The sequence below is a fragment of the Oxyura jamaicensis genome, chromosome 1 (genome assembly GCF_011077185.1).
Source record: "Oxyura jamaicensis isolate SHBP4307 breed ruddy duck chromosome 1, BPBGC_Ojam_1.0, whole genome shotgun sequence".
Taxonomy (NCBI): domain Eukaryota; kingdom Metazoa; phylum Chordata; class Aves; order Anseriformes; family Anatidae; genus Oxyura; species Oxyura jamaicensis.
In genome coordinates, this window is record NC_048893.1 from 43735649 (window position 1) to 43753049 (window position 17401).

The 17401-nt window shown below is 45.8% G+C and overlaps 1 protein-coding gene across 4 annotated transcripts; it reads left to right on the forward strand.

Annotated features, from left to right (window-relative positions):
• The first annotated feature begins 1147 nt into the window (after window positions 1-1147).
• Window positions 1148-14501, forward strand: STRA8 (stimulated by retinoic acid 8). 4 transcript variants are annotated; one of them, XM_035315337.1, is made up of 7 exons: window positions 1148-1761; window positions 3605-3689; window positions 4079-4231; window positions 6920-7202; window positions 8540-8616; window positions 10399-10510; window positions 13840-14501. In XM_035315337.1, the coding sequence occupies exons 1-7, from the start codon at window positions 1461-1463 to the stop codon at window positions 13912-13914; spliced, it is 1086 nt and encodes a 361-aa protein (XP_035171228.1). In that variant the 5' UTR covers window positions 1148-1460; the 3' UTR covers window positions 13915-14501. The 4 variants fall into 4 exon arrangements, with proteins under 4 accessions (XP_035171228.1, XP_035171229.1, XP_035171230.1 ...); XM_035315338.1 differs by lacking the exon at window positions 13840-14501 and having other exon boundaries at window positions 1148-1503; window positions 1591-1761; window positions 10399-11310; XM_035315339.1 differs by lacking the exon at window positions 13840-14501 and having other exon boundaries at window positions 9043-11310.
• Window positions 14502-17401: the final 2900 nt, after the last annotated feature.

Here is a 17401-nt window from a genome sequence, read left to right on the forward strand (position 1 = left end):
CGCAGCCCGCGTTTTTCCCCTCGCTCCCATTGGCTGCCGCGGGGCTCCGGCCGCGCTCCCATTGGCCGCCCGCCACGTGCGCCACATGTTGCTGGGGGCGGCCGGGCAGAGGCGCGACGGCGGCGGCGGGCGGGGAGCGGCGCTGCGGGCAGGGGCAGGGCGCTGCGGGCAGGGGCAGGGCGCAGCGCTCGGCGTGCCCGCGGTGCCCTGCGGCCGCCGATGGAGGCAGCGGGCGGCGGCACCCGGCTGTGTGTCAGGCTGCGCCCCGGGCACCCAGCGCCGCAGCAGCCCCAGGAGCCGCAGCCCCGCGCGGGGAGGAGACGCTCGTTGCAGGCGCGCCACCGGGCAGCGCTGGCCGGGCTCTTCGGCGTCCTGCAGGAGGCTGGGCTGGCCTGGGCAAAAAGCTCGGCCTCGAAGGTGCGGAGCGCTGAGCGCGATTCTCGCCTATTGCTGCCGTGCATACGTGTTTACATTAGCTCTATTCCTTGGGGTGACCGCTGTGCCTTCAGGGAGGCCAGTACACGCATAATTGCTCTCCGGGCGGCTTTCTGGATCCTTTATTCTTTGCAGCTGACAGCTCATCCCAAGCAAGCTGTTGGCTCTGTGGTCTGGGTCATGGGCTTACCATGTGGCTCCTCTGCACTTTCCTTACTTTTTTTTTTTTGCAGCTTCCTCATGGCCATGTTCTGGAGACAAATCAGGGGATCTCATGATTAAACTGTCTTCATTTCACAGCGTTTCGGTATGGAATTGGAAGTAGTGAATGCAGGGCTGAAAGTTGTTACAGGGAAGAAAGTAACTCATTCATCTTTTGAAGTGCATTTTGTCTTTGAGACACTGAAAAAATAAGGCAGAAAAGAAAAACTGTTAACTGGCCTCTTCTAAACTAAGAAAATACTTAATCAAAAAAAATAAAAAAGTTTATAAAGAAGAGATTAACCAAAAGTGCTACTGAAAAGGTGGATAGTACTGTACCCAAAGCAGAGGAAGAATCATCAGGGTTCCTTTTCTTAGCTCTGCCACCAACCCATTTAGATTGGTTACTTCCAGTTTTCCAGTTTGTAAAATGATGGTTTAAGACAGGAATCATCCCTCTGACGTGCCTTGAGGTTCTGAGCATACTAAATGCTGCTCTGTGGGGCTTCTTGTGCAGTTTGAGGTAAGAGTCCAGTTTGCCACGTTCTGAAGGAGATGCAAGTTTGGTTGAAGTCACCGTAACGCCAGAAACCAAGACTAAACAGGTACTTGTTTTGTCCGATCTGGCCGTACTGTTTTCACATACCAGTTCTTGGAACTGCTGTTTCTTAGTATCGTGCCCATCGCATGACTTTTGGGATCCAAGGAAGATAACTTCAAGGGCTTAAATACAGAAGCTTATTTCTAATTCTAGTGCTTAATGCCTGGCTGAAATAACTGGTGTGAAAGCTCTGCAAGATAGACCTTCTGTCTAAGGTGACTGGATGGGTCTCACTGAGCATGTAAATCTTGAAATATTTGAGATGTGTATGTTTAAAGGCATTGGCCATGTGTTCCTCACTATGCCTGCTATAAATGATGAAGCAATGATTTGCAGCGTTGAAGTTACTCCAGTTCACGTCAGCGTAGCTGAGAGTAGAACATGGCAAGGGCTCCTACTGAAACCCTCATCAGAAGGGAATGGTAAAGTCTCATGCCTTAAGTCAGCAGACATCCAACAAGACATGCTGCAGGCGTGGGATTTCTGGACGTGCTTCAAGAAGGGAATGATCCAAACAGTTGCTGGTGAGAGATCAGACTGAAGTAGCAAATGTCTATGAGACTCAGTAATATGTTGAAGTATTACATAACGTATTTATATTGTAGAGTATTTATATTCTATATTTAATTTTGCACCGCTGTTGGTTCTTTCCCCTTCTCATTAGGGTATGGGAAGCTGGTGAAATACCACAGTTGTTTCCTCAGAGACATCGAGATAATGAAGAAAAAGTGTGGGGAAAAAACCACCAAGGCATGTTAAAGCATGAATCCAGTCAGAGCAGAGAGCAATCAGTTCTGTTTTTTTGTTTGTTTGTTTGTTTGTTTTTTGTTTAGTATCAGGTTTTGTGTAAGGCTAAGAAATACATCCAGGAGCTGGAGCAAACCTTGGGTTCCTTGCTGAAGATGAAAGGTACTGCAAGCATTTGCCTGGATGTGGTTTTTATTTCTTCGTTAAATAGAGACAGGTGCGTGGCTGCTCCCACTGAGCTCCCATTGAAATCCCACAGGATTTCAGTGTGACTATTTGTAGCAGTAAGCAAGGGACAGCACAGTTGTCTATCAGCCCACTGAGCACTGTGCCTCAGAGGTCCCCAGTCATTCCTGGGCCAGGCAGAGGAAGGAAGAAGTGATGTCTGCAGGCAGTTGGGGCAGGGTGCTGTCTGTTCACCCCACTGCCTCCTGCCCAGCCAGCCTGGGGCTGGTGTGGGTCCCCAGGCTGCGTGCGTGGGCTGCAGGGGCTGCAGGAGTGTGTGTGCTCCCAGCCACAGCACGGTGGGAGTCACGGCTGCCACAAGCACCCAGCACTGCAACCAAGCACAGCCAGAGCTTAAGCTTCAAAAAGCAGTGTCTGGTTCGAGTTGCAGGAGGAGCAGAGAGAATCTGTTGAGAACTTGCTCACAAAAGTGTGTGAAATGCAAGCCTTTAGTTACACACTTACTCCGGTAGAAACAGGTAAGAGATGCTGTGGGTTTTGCTTTCCCTTTCAGCTTGGCAGGTTGTCTTCATGCACTTCTCTGCTGCCCCTGACATCGTGCAGCTCTGGCACGTGCTGTCGGCAGTGGAGGGAGGCAGCTCACACTGCCAGGCTTCACACCCTGCCATATTGCCTACGGCTTACTGGTGCTGGCCACTGCCTCCAGCAGCAGCAAGCAGACTGGGTGCTGATGGGGTAGAGACTTTGGACATATTTTTACATCCTTTCAAGTCTCCAAAATACAGTCAGATAGAAGAAGAAGAGGAAAAAAAAAAAAAAAAAAAAAGTTGCTCTTCATGCAACAAGCACCTCCAGTAGTTTGCATCAATTAAAAGTCACGGTGGTTAAAGAAGCAAACTCCTCTGAACCCACGTCCTCGGGTAAACTGTAAAAGTCACAGGCAGAAAGAGTGGTTTGACAGAACAGATCTGAAGGCATCACCAGCAGTGGGGCTGGTTGAGGAGGGTTCTGAGGTAAACTTCCCCTTTGATTTTCTTGCATATATGTACAATTCATACTGCTGCTGAATCACAGAGTTGGTTGTCAGGAGTTTTTATGTGCAATTTGCTCATTACATGGCAATCATGAAATACCAAATTGACTAGTACTTGCCTGGACTTCTGATTTGCTAATTACTTTCACCAACAGTTCTGTCACATCAATGTTATGAAGACAGCATTAGATTCTGAGTTCCTCAATGCTCAGAAACTCCCAGTAATGCCAGTTATGTTGTAGGAGAGGCAGAGTGGTCTCATTTCACAGCACTTTTGCCTAATGAAGAGCTCTGGCTCATGAAGGACCAGTTGTCAGGATTACACTGCTTGATTGGGATTGAGGATGAGAGGGAAGCTGAACGCTCCACTGATATGACAGTTACTTTTCTGCTGACAACAGAGTCCTTCAGTCTGGAGGAGGGGAACCCGTCCAGCCTGGAGGAAGTCAAGGAGGAATATGTCAAGAGGTACTTCAGCAATCACAGGTAAGGGCTTATGCCAATCAAGGAAACACGCTAATACTTTGCATTTGCTTCCATTCCAGCATCTCTGAGCCTTTTTGTCATTGTTACTGAATTTCCAAGCAGAGGCCTTTCATCACGAGGACAAGGTGAAGAGACTTCACGGGGACCCCTGTAGTCCCACGCAGTGCATGAGCACCCTGTGCATCTTGTTGGTCCCACTTCCAATCAGTGCTTGTATTTCCTTCACCTCCTGCACAGCTTGTCTCCACCACAGACCTCGTTTGCTTGCAAAGCAAAAGGAGGAGGGAAAACCTGCTTAGGAAGAATGGCCCTGGACTCTGGAGTGACCATGACAAGGATGTTATTAATCCAGTTAAGAAGTTATTTGTGTGGCTTTTTTTCCTTTTCAGCACTGCATCACCCTCAGGAGCTGTGAGTGAGAGTGACTCCACCATCTGGTATTTGATACAAGAATGTGAAAAACAAACAATGGAAGAGGATGGGAAGCCAGTATTTACCCAGTACGCAGGCGCTTCATCCCCAGATCTGGTGGAATTTGAACGGTAGGTGCACCCCAACTCGCCTTCAGTTTTTCCGTTTGCATTCACACTGCATCCAGTCACTGCTGTACATGAAACCCTGCTGGAGCCCGCATCTGCCTTGCAGAAGCCTTGTGCCATAACTTGGGCCCTGTTGGCAATGAAGCTTGAGCACCTCCCAGTTCCCCTGCGTGTGGCTGCCATGTGAATGGGCTCCTGGCATCCTGTCAGCCCCCTGCTCTCCCAGCCTTGGAAAATCCAAGTGGATTTTTTCCACCTATTCTCAACAAAGAGGGGAAAAGTGCTCAAGTGTGTCAGTGCTCTTCTAGAGCTGCACCACTATAAATTTACGTGGTTTCTTTCTTTTTATTTATTTATTTATTTATTTATTTATTTGAACTGGTGTTTTTTATAAATTTGTCTTGGTTATTCATCAAAATGAGGCTGCAGCTCTGCCGGCAGATGGCACCAGCCTACCGCTACTGTGCCTGCTTTCGCTCCTGCGAGAGCCGGAGGTGGCTGTAGTAAGGTATCATTTACAGGACCTTGAAGTGTGCTGAATCAAGTTTTTCTGCTGGAAGGAAGCCCTGCTTCATCAAAGGCTGTGCAGCGGAGCCATAAACACTTGTCTTTCCCCTTCTTCACTGACAGAGTAGACCAGTGCCTTTAGGGTTCTGTGGGCTCCTGGCACTTACCCTGCTGCTTATTGCAGGCTGCATTTGGTTCACAGCTAATTCTCATCACAAAATGATCAATGACAACATGCATAAAATAGTAGGGAGTCTTCAGCAAACAAAACAGCTTCTTGGTGATAGTCTGGTCGCGTTATTTGGGCAGCATCTGAAAGGCATTGAGCTTCTACAGAGCGTTTCCTTGTAGCCACGTCCTGCAGCTACAGACAGTGGGACTAGGCAGTGCTCCGTCCTGTGCAGTGTGGTTGTGTCCTTCCAGCTGGGAAGGAAGCTGTTGAGTCATGGTTTGTCCAGGGTTATTTTCTTCAGCAAAGCAGTCTAATGGTGATTCATGCTTTGTTTGAGAAACCAGAGCCTTCGTTTGGAGCTGTTTGAGAAACTGCTCAGAATTCTTGGTGAGGGCAGCAGCTGACGTGAGAATGCTCATCCCCCTTATGGTATTCTTGCCCTAAAAATGTTGTAAAATACTTCACAGTATGGAAATTGGAGGTTAAACATGTCTGTGAGGGGGATTATTTTATATTTTCAATACTGGTTTACTAAAACAAATATTTACAACAACCAAAAGACAGCTCTTTGGAGTTAATTTCTTGTGCAGTAGTTGAGTTAGTCAGGAAACGTGCCTGACTGGGACATCTTCCAGGGAATCATCCTGAGCCCAGTAAAACTTAGTAACAATGACTGCTGTTTATAGAGCTCTTGCTTTTTCCTCCTTTGAACTTCTGAGTTTCCTCCAAGAAGCTCTAACAATCTAATAAACATAAAATAGCCTTCGGTGCTGCTTTCTAAAGTAGGTATCATTACTCCTGGTTCAGTGCGCCACACAGTGCCAACAGAAGAAGCAGGCTCTTCCTGTGTTTTGGTCACCGGGCTGAAATTACAACAGTAATGCTCAACTGGCAATTTTATGATAGACATCACAGAAGCCAGTCTTAGGAATGCAGTTCCTCAGATGTAAAGTGGAGGAAACTGAGCTCCCATGCCCTCTCGAGTCAGACCTTCCAGGCCTGGGGTAGTTCCTTTCTGTCTGCATGTGTAGTACCTAATGCATCAGGGTATGACCTCAGCCAAGAGTTTTAAGATTACTGCAATGACAGTAAAAGTATAAGAAGTGACTGGCAGTGTGAGAGCCTCAGGATACAAAGGCAAGTATACAAAATTTATGAAATGCCAGAATGAGGTTTGCCTATGCAACAAGTACAGCCTGTAGCAGCCCGGAGCTTCTGTTCTGAGGCAATCCTGCTGAGGCTCTGGCTGGTGCCTGCCTTTTGCAGATGAAATCTTGGCAGAACAGAGTTGCTAAAATCTTCTAGCAATGTTGGGCAATGTTCAATAACTGTATGAAGTCTCAGAGGGAGAAGTCGGTGAAGTAATTTCAAATCACAGCTACTCCCTGCTCTCCTGATGGTTGTGATCGTATGACAGGATCTTTCTGGGTGGCGACTACAACAGTCAGGTTGGTTCAGCATGGAAACTTTATTAGAGATCTCTATTAAGGTGTCAATTCAATTGTTTAACAACAAACCTTGCACAGTAGTTACTTATCTGCAAAGTCAAAGTTTAATTGCTAATCTGAGGTAATGTTAATTATATCCTTGCTTACCTTCCAAATACCAAGCAGTCACTCAATCCCAGGGAAGATTCCTTAGCTGGCATCCTGAGCTAAAGGGAGATCGCCAACTCTGCTCTGAGACCAGCTGGCTCAGGCAGGAGTGCTCAGAAGCGCTCAGTTTGCCAGCATGGTTTATCTGTTATCGTCTGTGGTCCGCTGTTTCACAACGGTTTGTTTCACTTTTAGATCTTCTAAAACTTGACATGAGGAACTGCGTCTTGTGCAAGGGTGAAGGTCATTTGGACCACGTACATTGCAACAACTCAGCATTGACTATGGCCGAGGTTGTGACTGAGTCAAGCCTTTGGTGTTCTTCTGTCACTGGATGTCTTGTCCCTCCATGCTGATTTACATCAGATGGCTGCGTGATAGCTTGGTCTTGAGATGCTCCTTTTCCTTTCCGTACAGGTACCTGTATGTTTATAAGCACACCGTAGACCTGCTGATAGAGCATGGAGTTGTTTGCACTAAGGAAGCACCTCTTCCTGTGGTCTCCATGGCTATTTCACACCTCTGGCAAGAACTTTCTGAAGAAAGGAGAGACAGCATCTTGCAATACTGTAGCCAGAGAGATTTCCTCCTGGATCCGAAGGCTGCTTGCCAGGAACCTGCATGCACTGATGGTGACGTGAGGGACAGCCAAGGTAACAGTGAGGAAGCCAGTGGTTCCTCAGTCTCCACACCAGAGGAAGTAAGTGCTCAGTAACACACATCCTCTGCTTCTGAAACCCAAGCCAAGTTGCTAATTGGCACTGCAGCTTTTAATTGGAGCCATACAGTAGTTGTAATTAAGCTTTCCAAGACCACTTGAATGCATATGTGGAGACAATAAACGGTCTGAGTAAATGTCTGCATTTAATTCTCTCTTAGTAAGATAAAGAGCAAGCTGTAGGAGTGCTGTGGCAGTAATCCTGCTGGTCTTCACTTACCTGTGGAGTTTCTGTGCTAGGTAACAGTTTAAAATTTGCTCTAACTTGCCCAGGAGTCAGGAGCAGGAAGGAGGATTATACAGTTGCTCTCCTCTGCAAGTCCTCCGAAGAGGACACGTGAGCTAAATCCAGAAGAAATGCCTGGTTTCCCAAGCCTTGAACTGTTCCTGCCTGCTTTTGTATTTGTTTGTTTTGTTGTTTTTTTTCTTTTTTTTTTTCCTGGTAATCAAAGCACTTGGTAGCCAAGAGAAGTATTTGTAGACCAGTTTCAATGATACAAGACTAACGACTGCCCATTCCATGCATTTCTGCAGAGCTGACAATTCAGCAACTGTGTAGGCCAGGGCATGTGTTAAAAAAGGGAAAGAAAAAAAAAAAAGATCAGATAGCAGCTAACTCTTCCTAAACTGTTCTGGAGCTCTGATTACTTAAGCAACTAGCTGCTCAAAGATGTATGTAACTTTCTTAGTTGCAAGGGAAGGACAGAGGTTCACCTTTAGCAGATAAGTGTGTTGCATTGACGAACTCTTTTTGAGTCACAGGACACTTAGGCAATTCATATTGCTGACCTACTTAACAAATGTCATGGGGATGTTGCATGTACAGTACTTCCTGGCACAGAAAGTGTGTGATCTACATTATGGCAGAGTGAACTAATGAGCTTATCGGTCTGTCACATGGAGAATCCAAACTCCTTTGTAAGCCAGACTGTACACTGGAATTGGATTTGTGGAGAATGGCTGATACAGCTGAGATCCCCAGCCATAAACAATGCAACAGCCCACAGTCAAGTCTGAAAGGCACTGTTGAAATTCCTGTTTTTACTGATGTTCTGGGAGATGTAATGCAGGTCTAATTCTTGGAGGTTGAAGCACAGGCCTAAGGGAACGGACTAACCTTGTGTTCCTAGTCATGATATATAGTTACTCCTTATTCCTGTCTCCATAAAACCCTGTAGGTTTACTGTAGCAGTAAACATACACGTTAAATGGAAAGAAGAAATATCATGCTTTTAAAGACTTAATTATTAAAAACTATGCCCTAGGTAAAGCTGTTTAGTGGCTGGTTATATTGACATTCAAAGTGTTTTCTCTGACAGGTAATGTTTGAAGACGCATTTGATGTTGCTGCCGGTTTCCTTGACACCAATGAGACTCAGGGAATGTCTAGCCAGAGGTAAATTACAAACCCACCCCTTTTAAGAGACAGAATAACTTAATAGCCGACAGTCAATACTCCACAGCAAGTTTGCATGGAATAAGTCAACAGCCTAACTCTCTTTTTTATGCCTAAGTTTTAGTAGATGGTTAAAGGAGTAGCATACAGCAATTGTGCTCACAGTAGTACTGTCTCTTAAGGTGTACAAGTGAAATGATTAATAGGCATTACAGCAAAATCAGGAGGACTTGCTTACTGAGAGTACCCAGTCACTTTGGGATAACCAGGGCACTCTTAGTGACTCTTCCTGGTAAATCCAGGACTCCTCTTTCTGGATAAATGGATAAAACATTCTTTTTTTTTTTTTTCTCTCCACTCTGCATAGCTTTACCTCTTTCAAATTACAAGACTTATAATGTTTTCCTTTTCTCTCTCACTTACCAGGTCTATGAGGACCATAAGGCATTCCCTGGATAAGTCAGCTAATCATGAACTGTACTCTCACTTAATGAGACAAAAATAATATTTTTTTTAATAATGTCTCCCTTAACCTTTTTCAAGTACTCTAATCTCTTCAGAAGGAGGTGATCAAGCTGAAGTGTGGTTGACCTGAGCAGTAACATCAAAGAAACACAAGACCTATTAAATAATAATAGGTCTTTCCTCTGCAGGTCAGATCATAGTTAGCTAGGAAAGAACATGTCAGATACAAAACTAGCATTGCCTTTGATTTTCCCATTAGACCAAAGAAAGAAAATGGTTTCTTTCCTCAGGAGGAAAATCACATTACAACTCCTCTCTTATGTATTCTTGCTGCTTAGTCTCAGCTTTTTTTTCTCTTTCCAAGTAGTGTTTCAATCCCTTTTTTGACCCAGTTTTTACTTATTTTTCCATATTTAGAAATGCACACATCTCTAGCATGCATCCTCACAATTTCTCCCCAATTCCTTTTTTGCACTTCCAGAACAGAATGAATGGAAATAACATTGTTCAGACTGTTGATCAGAATACTCTTGAATGCATCGTACGACTTTAACAAAACATGTATCCACTAAATAACATTGATTAGATCACAATTGCTGTTTGCTTTTGAAAAAAGAAAAAGCATTTGTTAATACTGCAATGTATTACCATCATCTTTGCAGTCTTGTTTTAGCCCCAAACTAGATTAGTATTTCAGTAGACAACACTTACCCTGTTCCCTTCTTTTTCCTATCACCCTGTGCTTTTTAATTCAGGACAAAGGTGTGGTGGCAGAACTTTGTAAGATCCCAGGGAGAATATGGAGGTGATGTGCTCAGAGTGATGATCTGAGCTTGTTACCAAAGTTACCCATTACCAAACCTGCCAGTGACAGCTAATGTGTCATTTCATGACCACAGTTTTATTGTGTTCTCTCAAAGACTTTATAAAAGAAGTCAGTGCTGTTCCTTTGAACAAGCCTACAAAATACACTACCAAATAGCCATGGTTGCTCTCTGTTACAAAGGCTGTATACTTTCCCTAAAACAGTTATCACAGCTGTAATGTATCAGTGCATCTCTTTGTTGTGACAGTGGCTTCTTGTACTGCAGTTCTCTGTTCTTACATATCTTCCTCTCATTTGTTAGACAATATCTCCTCACTACATACACCCCCACTCCTCCCTATCTTTTATACCCATTGTCTTTATTATCAGGTTTGTCTTGAAAACAATTTAAGCCTTATTTAATTTAAAAGTAAAATATGGAGGAGGGAAAGTAAGTAGGAGGAGAAAAGAGGTAATGAGACCTTAAACATAACTTTGGGTTCCATTTTCAGTTCAGCATTTGCAAGCTACACTTCTGAAAATCCAGAGGATGACCACAGACTCTATCTGCAGATCACTGAGTTCCTAAAAAGCCTTTTCTTTGCTAATGCACAGTTTTGCCAGGTAAGCTTTGCCAAAGGGTTCCTTAGAAAAGGAGCAGTGTATTTCTGTCACTGTCAGGAAGGAATTTCTGTTTTCCATGCTTCAGATCATATTGTCCAGAATTTTTAAATCAAAAGCCTGGGGTTTATCACTTCAGATGTGTCATTCCAAAGGTCACTGGGATTGCCTCTGTAAGACACAAGGTTTGAGGTGTCATTATTACTTAAAATCTTACTAAAAATCCCAAATGACATGAGGTTTTTTTTATTGTTTTATTAAGTAAAGTTCCATGTTGAAAAGCTTGACTGATCTCATGTAAGCAGGTAAAGCTGTGCCGACTCTCTCCATAACTCAAAGCCTCTTGATTCTGAACTCAACAGGGACTACCTTGTGCTTTGTCTTGGTGCCAGGTTCCCTACCCTTCAGCCCCTGTCTGGCAGGCCTTAAGAGCAGGGTAATTATGCTCTTAAAAGAGTACAGCTCTTAAAAGAGAGCAGCTGCTGTGCTGTGCCTTACCCTCAGCCTGTTGTTGCAGGTTCACTGAGCCAGAAATCTTTGTATTTGCAGTGTTCTTCCTCCTGTTCTTGTCCTCCTGCCAAGGAGGTATCTGAGATCTCACACATGGATAGAGGACCAAAAGGGAGAGATCCCTCAGCAAGAACATGCTTGCTTGGGCTCAGAGTCAGTTGTGTCTCTACAATCGCCACTGTTCTATCTTATTTTTTGCTATCATCTGGCTTTCACCTGCTCTCTGCTACATGAGCAGATGTTCCTATGAAGAAAACAGAATGTTTGTGATGAAGGGTAATTGAACGCCCCCCTCAAAACAGAAACAACCTCAAAACAGAAACTAGTGTTGCACACTTCCTAAAACTCTCACATAGTGATTTCTGTGTGCCATTTGGTTCCCACTATCATGGAGACATTAGCACTAGAGGGGATACAGAGCGTGGCAGCAGACACAGCGAAAGCTATTAAACAGGAGCTACGAGAGGAGGACTCTTCAGCAAAAAAGACTGAGGGGTAGCATGAGAGAATTTGATCCTAAATGGATTTGGTGCACAGAATGATTGTTCATTGCTGTAAGACCAGAACTAGAAAACACCCAATGAAATTAAGAAAAAGCATAGTTTTAAAGAAAAATCCAAATGACTAGAGTTAACTCCTAGGGCATCAGTCCATTGACAGTTAATAAACCCGAAGGTCTAGACACAGTTCCCAGTTCAGAGCTCTGAGATGGGCTTGGTCTCACATTTAGCAATAGAGCACCAAGCAGGAGGACAAAAGCAGCACTAAGGCATGACAATCACAACTCGAAAATACTCGATCTTGCCTACAGTTGATCTTTCTTTTCTAAGCATCTTCAGTTCGTGGTCATTTACATAAACACAGGAAGAGCCTTGTTTTTATGCAGAACACAGTAATTCGCAGACCAAAGGGCTGTGTAGATCAGCACCTTGTCTCTGACAATGGCCAGGAGTGGATGTTTAGACGAGAAGTGCAAGAATTTAGCGTGCAATATGCTCTGTTCCATAATACATGCTGCTGCATTCTGGCACACTGCTGTGAGGGGGTTCCCAGGCTGTGGCATGAGTGGTAGTGAAATACAGCAGATTGGCAGCTGACCGAGAACTGTGGATCCAAAAGGAAGAAAAAGACTGTGTGCAATCTGTTTGTTCCAGGACCTTTGGGTTGTCTGTGTTGAGGGAGTTTGAGCAGAAATCACCCAGGCTAGAGAGTACTGATAAATGTGAAGGTTGCAATCTGTTTTGGTTTAGGTAACTGCAGTACAGCACATCTAGAGAGTCCTGCCAAGAGGTGAAAAAAAGACAACTGGCAAGAATTTTTTGTTTTGTGAGCAGAAATTCAGCTCTGTCTCTGAGCAAATAGTTGGAGGCAGTTAGGGAAGTGACTGCTGAGAGGGCCTAGGGAACATTTCAGCTAGCTTGAAACACTGACTCTGGCAGCAGCAGAGAGCTCAGTGTAGGCCACACAGCTTACCCCAGAAATGACTTTACTCAGGGCTCTGGAGACTCCTGGACTTGGAGACTCCTGGACTTGGAGACTCCTGGGCAGTGCTGGTAGCATAGATTATCCCGAGGTGAGTGGAGTCCTGATGCACTGTGCACGCACATCGTAAAGAGGTGGGCAGCAGGTAAAGTCCTAAGGCAAGATAACCATGTTTACCCGACTGAAGTGTGAAAGGCAGCCTGTGGTCACCTTCCCTCCCATCTGCAGAGCTGGTGAGGAGACACGTTTTATTGCTGGTCAGTACGTGCCAGCTCTGTGTTATGCCATCTGCAGTTAACTATCCAGGTACGAAGGACTGTTGGGTTGTGTGTCAGCTGTTCTGTAGTCACAGATCCATTGAGTGCAGCTCCTCTTGAGCTGCTGCCCTGGTGCTCAGGGCTGCCGAGGTCACGCACCCCAGTGCTGTAAAATGCTTGAGAAAGAATCACACAGGAGGAGGGAGGAAATCATCTGGACAAAGAGAGGGAGTGTGCTTAAAAGGACATTGGCCCCAGAATGACAACAGGAGCATGGAAGCTACATGGTACAGAAATATTTCTGAGCATGGGAAGAGTTAAACAATCTTGCTAGCTGTCCAGAGCTGTTGTCATGAGACAACATAATAAGAGATGATAAGCAATAAAGGCACTAAAAGTTTATTTGGATTGAGGCTCAAAGTTTTTAACGTATCTAAGTGAAAGTCTGTTTTTTTTTTTCTAAATTGTATTGAGTACCTTTGCATCTTCAGATGCACGCCTTCTTTTAAAATTACAGATTTTAGATGAGTCATTTTGCAAGCAAGAGCGATTTAGTGCTCCTTAAGCTATACATTTTATAAATATCACCTATTTTTAAAAGCGGTCTTTCCCTGACAAGTCTTGCATCAATGCAGAAGGTGGACTGGATTGATTGCAGACACAAATGCTTTCATCTCATAGACTTTGATTTCTCAAGAGCCACTTATGCTCTGTGAGCTGGTCAAGAAGACCATTTCCTTCGATTGCTAAAAGCAGCAAAACCTGAAGTCAGTAAAAGTTAAGGGCTCAAGGAAGCTCTCGTGTCTTTGAAGCCTGTTATGTGCCATGCTTGCTACCACAGTCAGTAACATGAATCCAGATTATGTAAATAGCAGCAGGGTGAAGCCCTCTGGTTTTTAGAGTGAAGTTGGTTGGGAATCTGAGACATTCTTTATCAGGCACCTCAGGCACTTGACTGACAAGCTGCTAATTCAGAGAGGCACGTTTGCTGACACAGCCCAGCGCTTGACCAGCCAAGCACTTCGAAACACAATCAGCTCCTGTGCTTTTTAACCTTACCTGGCTTTGGGGGGGGTGTTTCAGGAAGAAGATCTTCAGTTTGATTATGAGACTGTGATGCTGAGGTGCACTGAGACCTTCGACGATGAAGATTTGTAAATAGTATCTCTGTTGGCTAAAGTTTTGCCAAGCACTGCTGGATACACCAGTCATGTGAAGACTGCACCTCTTTCAGTGGAGCACCTTTCCAAGCAGAATGGGGAGACACCGTGTTGAAGTGGTTTGTTACTGTTAACTTCCCATTCCCTCATCAGTGCTTCTTGACAAACCAGTTGAGCAATTTATACTTTTAAAAGTTCCAGGTTTAAAATATTTATAAAATCTTAAGGAATATTTTTTTGTCTGGCTTTTTAATGGTTTATCTCACCTCACAAATATACTTGAGGCATGTGATGTTCGGTGACCTTGTCTAGCATAGGCTGTGGAAGAGATGCAGAGAGGCTGGCAACCTGTGTATCCCAGACCGCAACCTGCAAAAATCACGAAGTGCCTCATAGCATCCTGGCAGTGGCTACTTTCCTCTACCATTTTTCATCTTGGGCTGGCAATGAAAGAGGAATTTCCTTGCAGAGAGTGAGATGGGGTTCTTCCATCTCTTTATGAGGACAACAGCCGTGGCCACCCACTCCCAAATTGCCCAGAGAGATGCAGGCACAGCAGTAAACTTTGGATTATTTGTTTCTGTGAAGTATTTAAATCTCAGAGAGAACAAAGCCCCCTGACGCATCTCAGTCCTTGGTGAGTAGTGCTGCTCACATGGTGCCTTGGAATTTAAAATGCTGTGAAAATAAATAAGATCAGTCACGTCTCTGAGCTGTCAGCAGCAGCTCTCTGCAAGCTCAAAGTGTTCTGGTGGTGGTTATGCTGAGGTCATGCTAACAGCCATCACAAACAGAAAGGCTAAAACTTTGTTTTTAAATTCAGGATAAAGCTGGTACGCTGAGGTATCCATTGGTCTGCAGCAGCCAGGATTTGGGGCTGAATCCAAGGGGGCTGGGCTGTGTCCCAGCACTGCCTCCTGCGTAGGCTGTGATGCACACAGCTGCGTTCACACAGTCATGTGGAGATTGGTGCCAAAGTGTAAGGGGGAATAACTCCTCTGGAGCACATCCCGTCAGTCTGGCTGAGGCTGTAGTGGCACTCCCAGGTAGACGTTCGCCAGGCCTGTGAGGGGAGGCCCTACCTTGCAGGTTCTGCTTGGGTTTAAGAGCTCCTCTGAGTTCTCCAGAGCGTGACCTTGCCTTTCCATCTGGTGTGCTTCATGTGTACAGGTTTTCATTGCCTTGGTGCCTTAGGCAGTGCTGACTCTCCATCCTCCTCCTCTCCTTCTCATTCCTAAATATCAAGCATATATTGCCCTGTATAGTCTGAGTTTTGGGATAAATGCTGGTTGAAATACATGTACAGATTTTGCAGAGGAAACTTTTGCAACAGATTTAAGTTGTCGCCATATACTATGCAGATGCATTCCCTTGATCATCACATGGAAGAGCTGCTGGTGCTTAACCAGGAGAATTTTAGGTTAACATGGGCCTAAACATGAATGTGAAACAACAGGTGTGTTCAGGTAGTGTGAAACAAGTAAATAACTATTCCAAATGGTAGCAGACTGTGTGGAAGGTGTTTATGATGTGATGGAGAGTATGATGAGCATCTTACTACAGTTCATCCTGTGGCACGACCATGTCAGCACATTATTGCTACCTGTGCACTGGCACCACTTCATTCAGTGCTCAGTGGTTGGTCTTGAGGAAACTTCTTATGAGAAATCTGGAAAAAGCTAGCAGGTTACTGGGGAAGGAAGGTAGGAGTTTGAGGCAGGAGGGCAGCAGGAACAGAGGAATAATGGCAAACATAAAAGCAGCCATGGAAGTGAGGCCATTGCAGAGGTTTGGGACCAAGCTGAAGCGTGGAACCAGCTACGTTACAGCTCTGCTATAGCGTGGCAGCTCCTACACATTACAACACAGTGGCTATAACATAGGGCAGACCTACTGCCTGGCTATGTTGTTAGCTGTGAAAATGAGCCTCTAATTAGCTGTTCTAGAGCTAGTGCAATTAAGTACAAGCTAGTGCTCATCACCAGCTTTCTTCAGCCAGAACAGCAGGAGTGTCTGCCTAGGCTTGGCAATTAGCTGTGCACACCTCTGTGAAGCTGCAAGCAGGGTGACAAGCTGGGTGACCCCACACCTGCCTGAACCAAGCTCATCTTGCTGCACTTGGGACTCATCAGGCACAAAGGGTAATACAGGTGGCAAGTAGCTCGCTGTTCCCCAGACAGTCCAGAACAGCCTTCAGGTGTCCAGCTCTACACTTGAGGATCCTCTGATCTTCATTTATTTTCATTAAGGAGCAAATAAACAGAAGCTGTGTCACTGCACTGCAAAGCCAAAGCTGTTGCCAAACCTCAAGTGGCCACATGCAGCTGGGGAGGAGTGGTGGCCCTGCAGCCTAACCACTGTCTGCTTCATTTTGTAATTTAGAAATGGCTCCCTGAGGCAAAAACAAAACCAGAACATACAACAAACACACCAGTGGGGGGATTTTAAAGGGCAATTATTAGCCTGAGCTTGAAGTAGGGACATAACCAGCTTCTGAAAACTGCCTCAAGCCTCAGCAGCTCCAGACCCGGCTGCTCTGGACCTGTGTGCTCCCCCTGCACCGCTCTGTGCCTCCTGGGCTTCAGGGCATGCTGTAAGGAAGGAGCCTTGCAAAAAAAAAGCCAGTCGAAGGCTGTAGGGAAGGGATGCCATCCTGAGGGACCCAGACAGGCTTGAGAGGTGTGCCTGTGTGAGCCTTGTGAGGTTCAGCAAGGCCAAGTGCAAGGTCCTGCACCTGAGCTGGGGCAATCCCAAGCACAAATACAGGCTGGGTGGAGAATGGATTGAGAGCAGCCCTGAGGAGAGGACTTGGGGGGTATTGGTTGATGAGAAACTCAACATGAGCTAACAATCTGCCCAGAAAGCCAACTGCATCTTGGGCTGCATCAAAAGCAGCAGGGCCAGGGGTTTGAGGGAGGTGGTTCTCCCCCTCTGCTCCACTCCTGTGAGACCCCACCTGGAGCCCAGTGTTCAGCTCTGGGGCCCCCAGCACAAGAAGGACACAGGAATGTTAGAACAAGTCCAGAGGAGGACTGCAAAGATGATCAAGGGGATGGAGCATCTCCCCTGTTCAGACAGGCTGAGGGAGCTGGGGTTGTTCAGCCTGGAGAAGAGAAGGCCCTGGAGGGACCTGACAGTGGCCTGCCAGTGCCTAAAGAGGGCCTGCAGGAAGGCTGGGGAGGGACTCTGTCAGGGAGTGCAGTGACAGAACAAGGGGTAATGGCTTGTTTAAAGCCATTAAAAGAGGGTAAAAGCCAGTAAAAGTGGGCAGATTTAGATTAGAGGTTAGGAAGAAATTCTTCTCTCAGAGGGTGGTGAGGCCCTGGCACAGGCTGCCCAGAGAAGCTGTGGATGCCCCATCCCTGGAGGTGCCCAAGGCCAGGCTGGATGGGGCCTTGGGCAGCCTGGGCTGGTGGGAGGTGTCCCTGCCCATGGCAGGGGGCTGGAACTGGGTGGGCTTTGAGGTCCCTTCCAACCCAAAGCAT

Coding starts and splice junctions, on each gene's coding strand:
- STRA8 (XM_035315336.1), top strand. CDS start 1,461: ATGGGTCTCACTGAGCATGTAAATCTTGAAATATTTGAGATGTGTATG. Junction 3,690..4,078: donor AGGTACTTCAGCAATCACAG/GTAAGGGCTTAT, acceptor TTTCCTTTTCAG/CACTGCATCACCCTCAGGAG. Junction 4,232..6,919: donor GATCTGGTGGAATTTGAACG/GTAGGTGCACCC, acceptor CTTTCCGTACAG/GTACCTGTATGTTTATAAGC.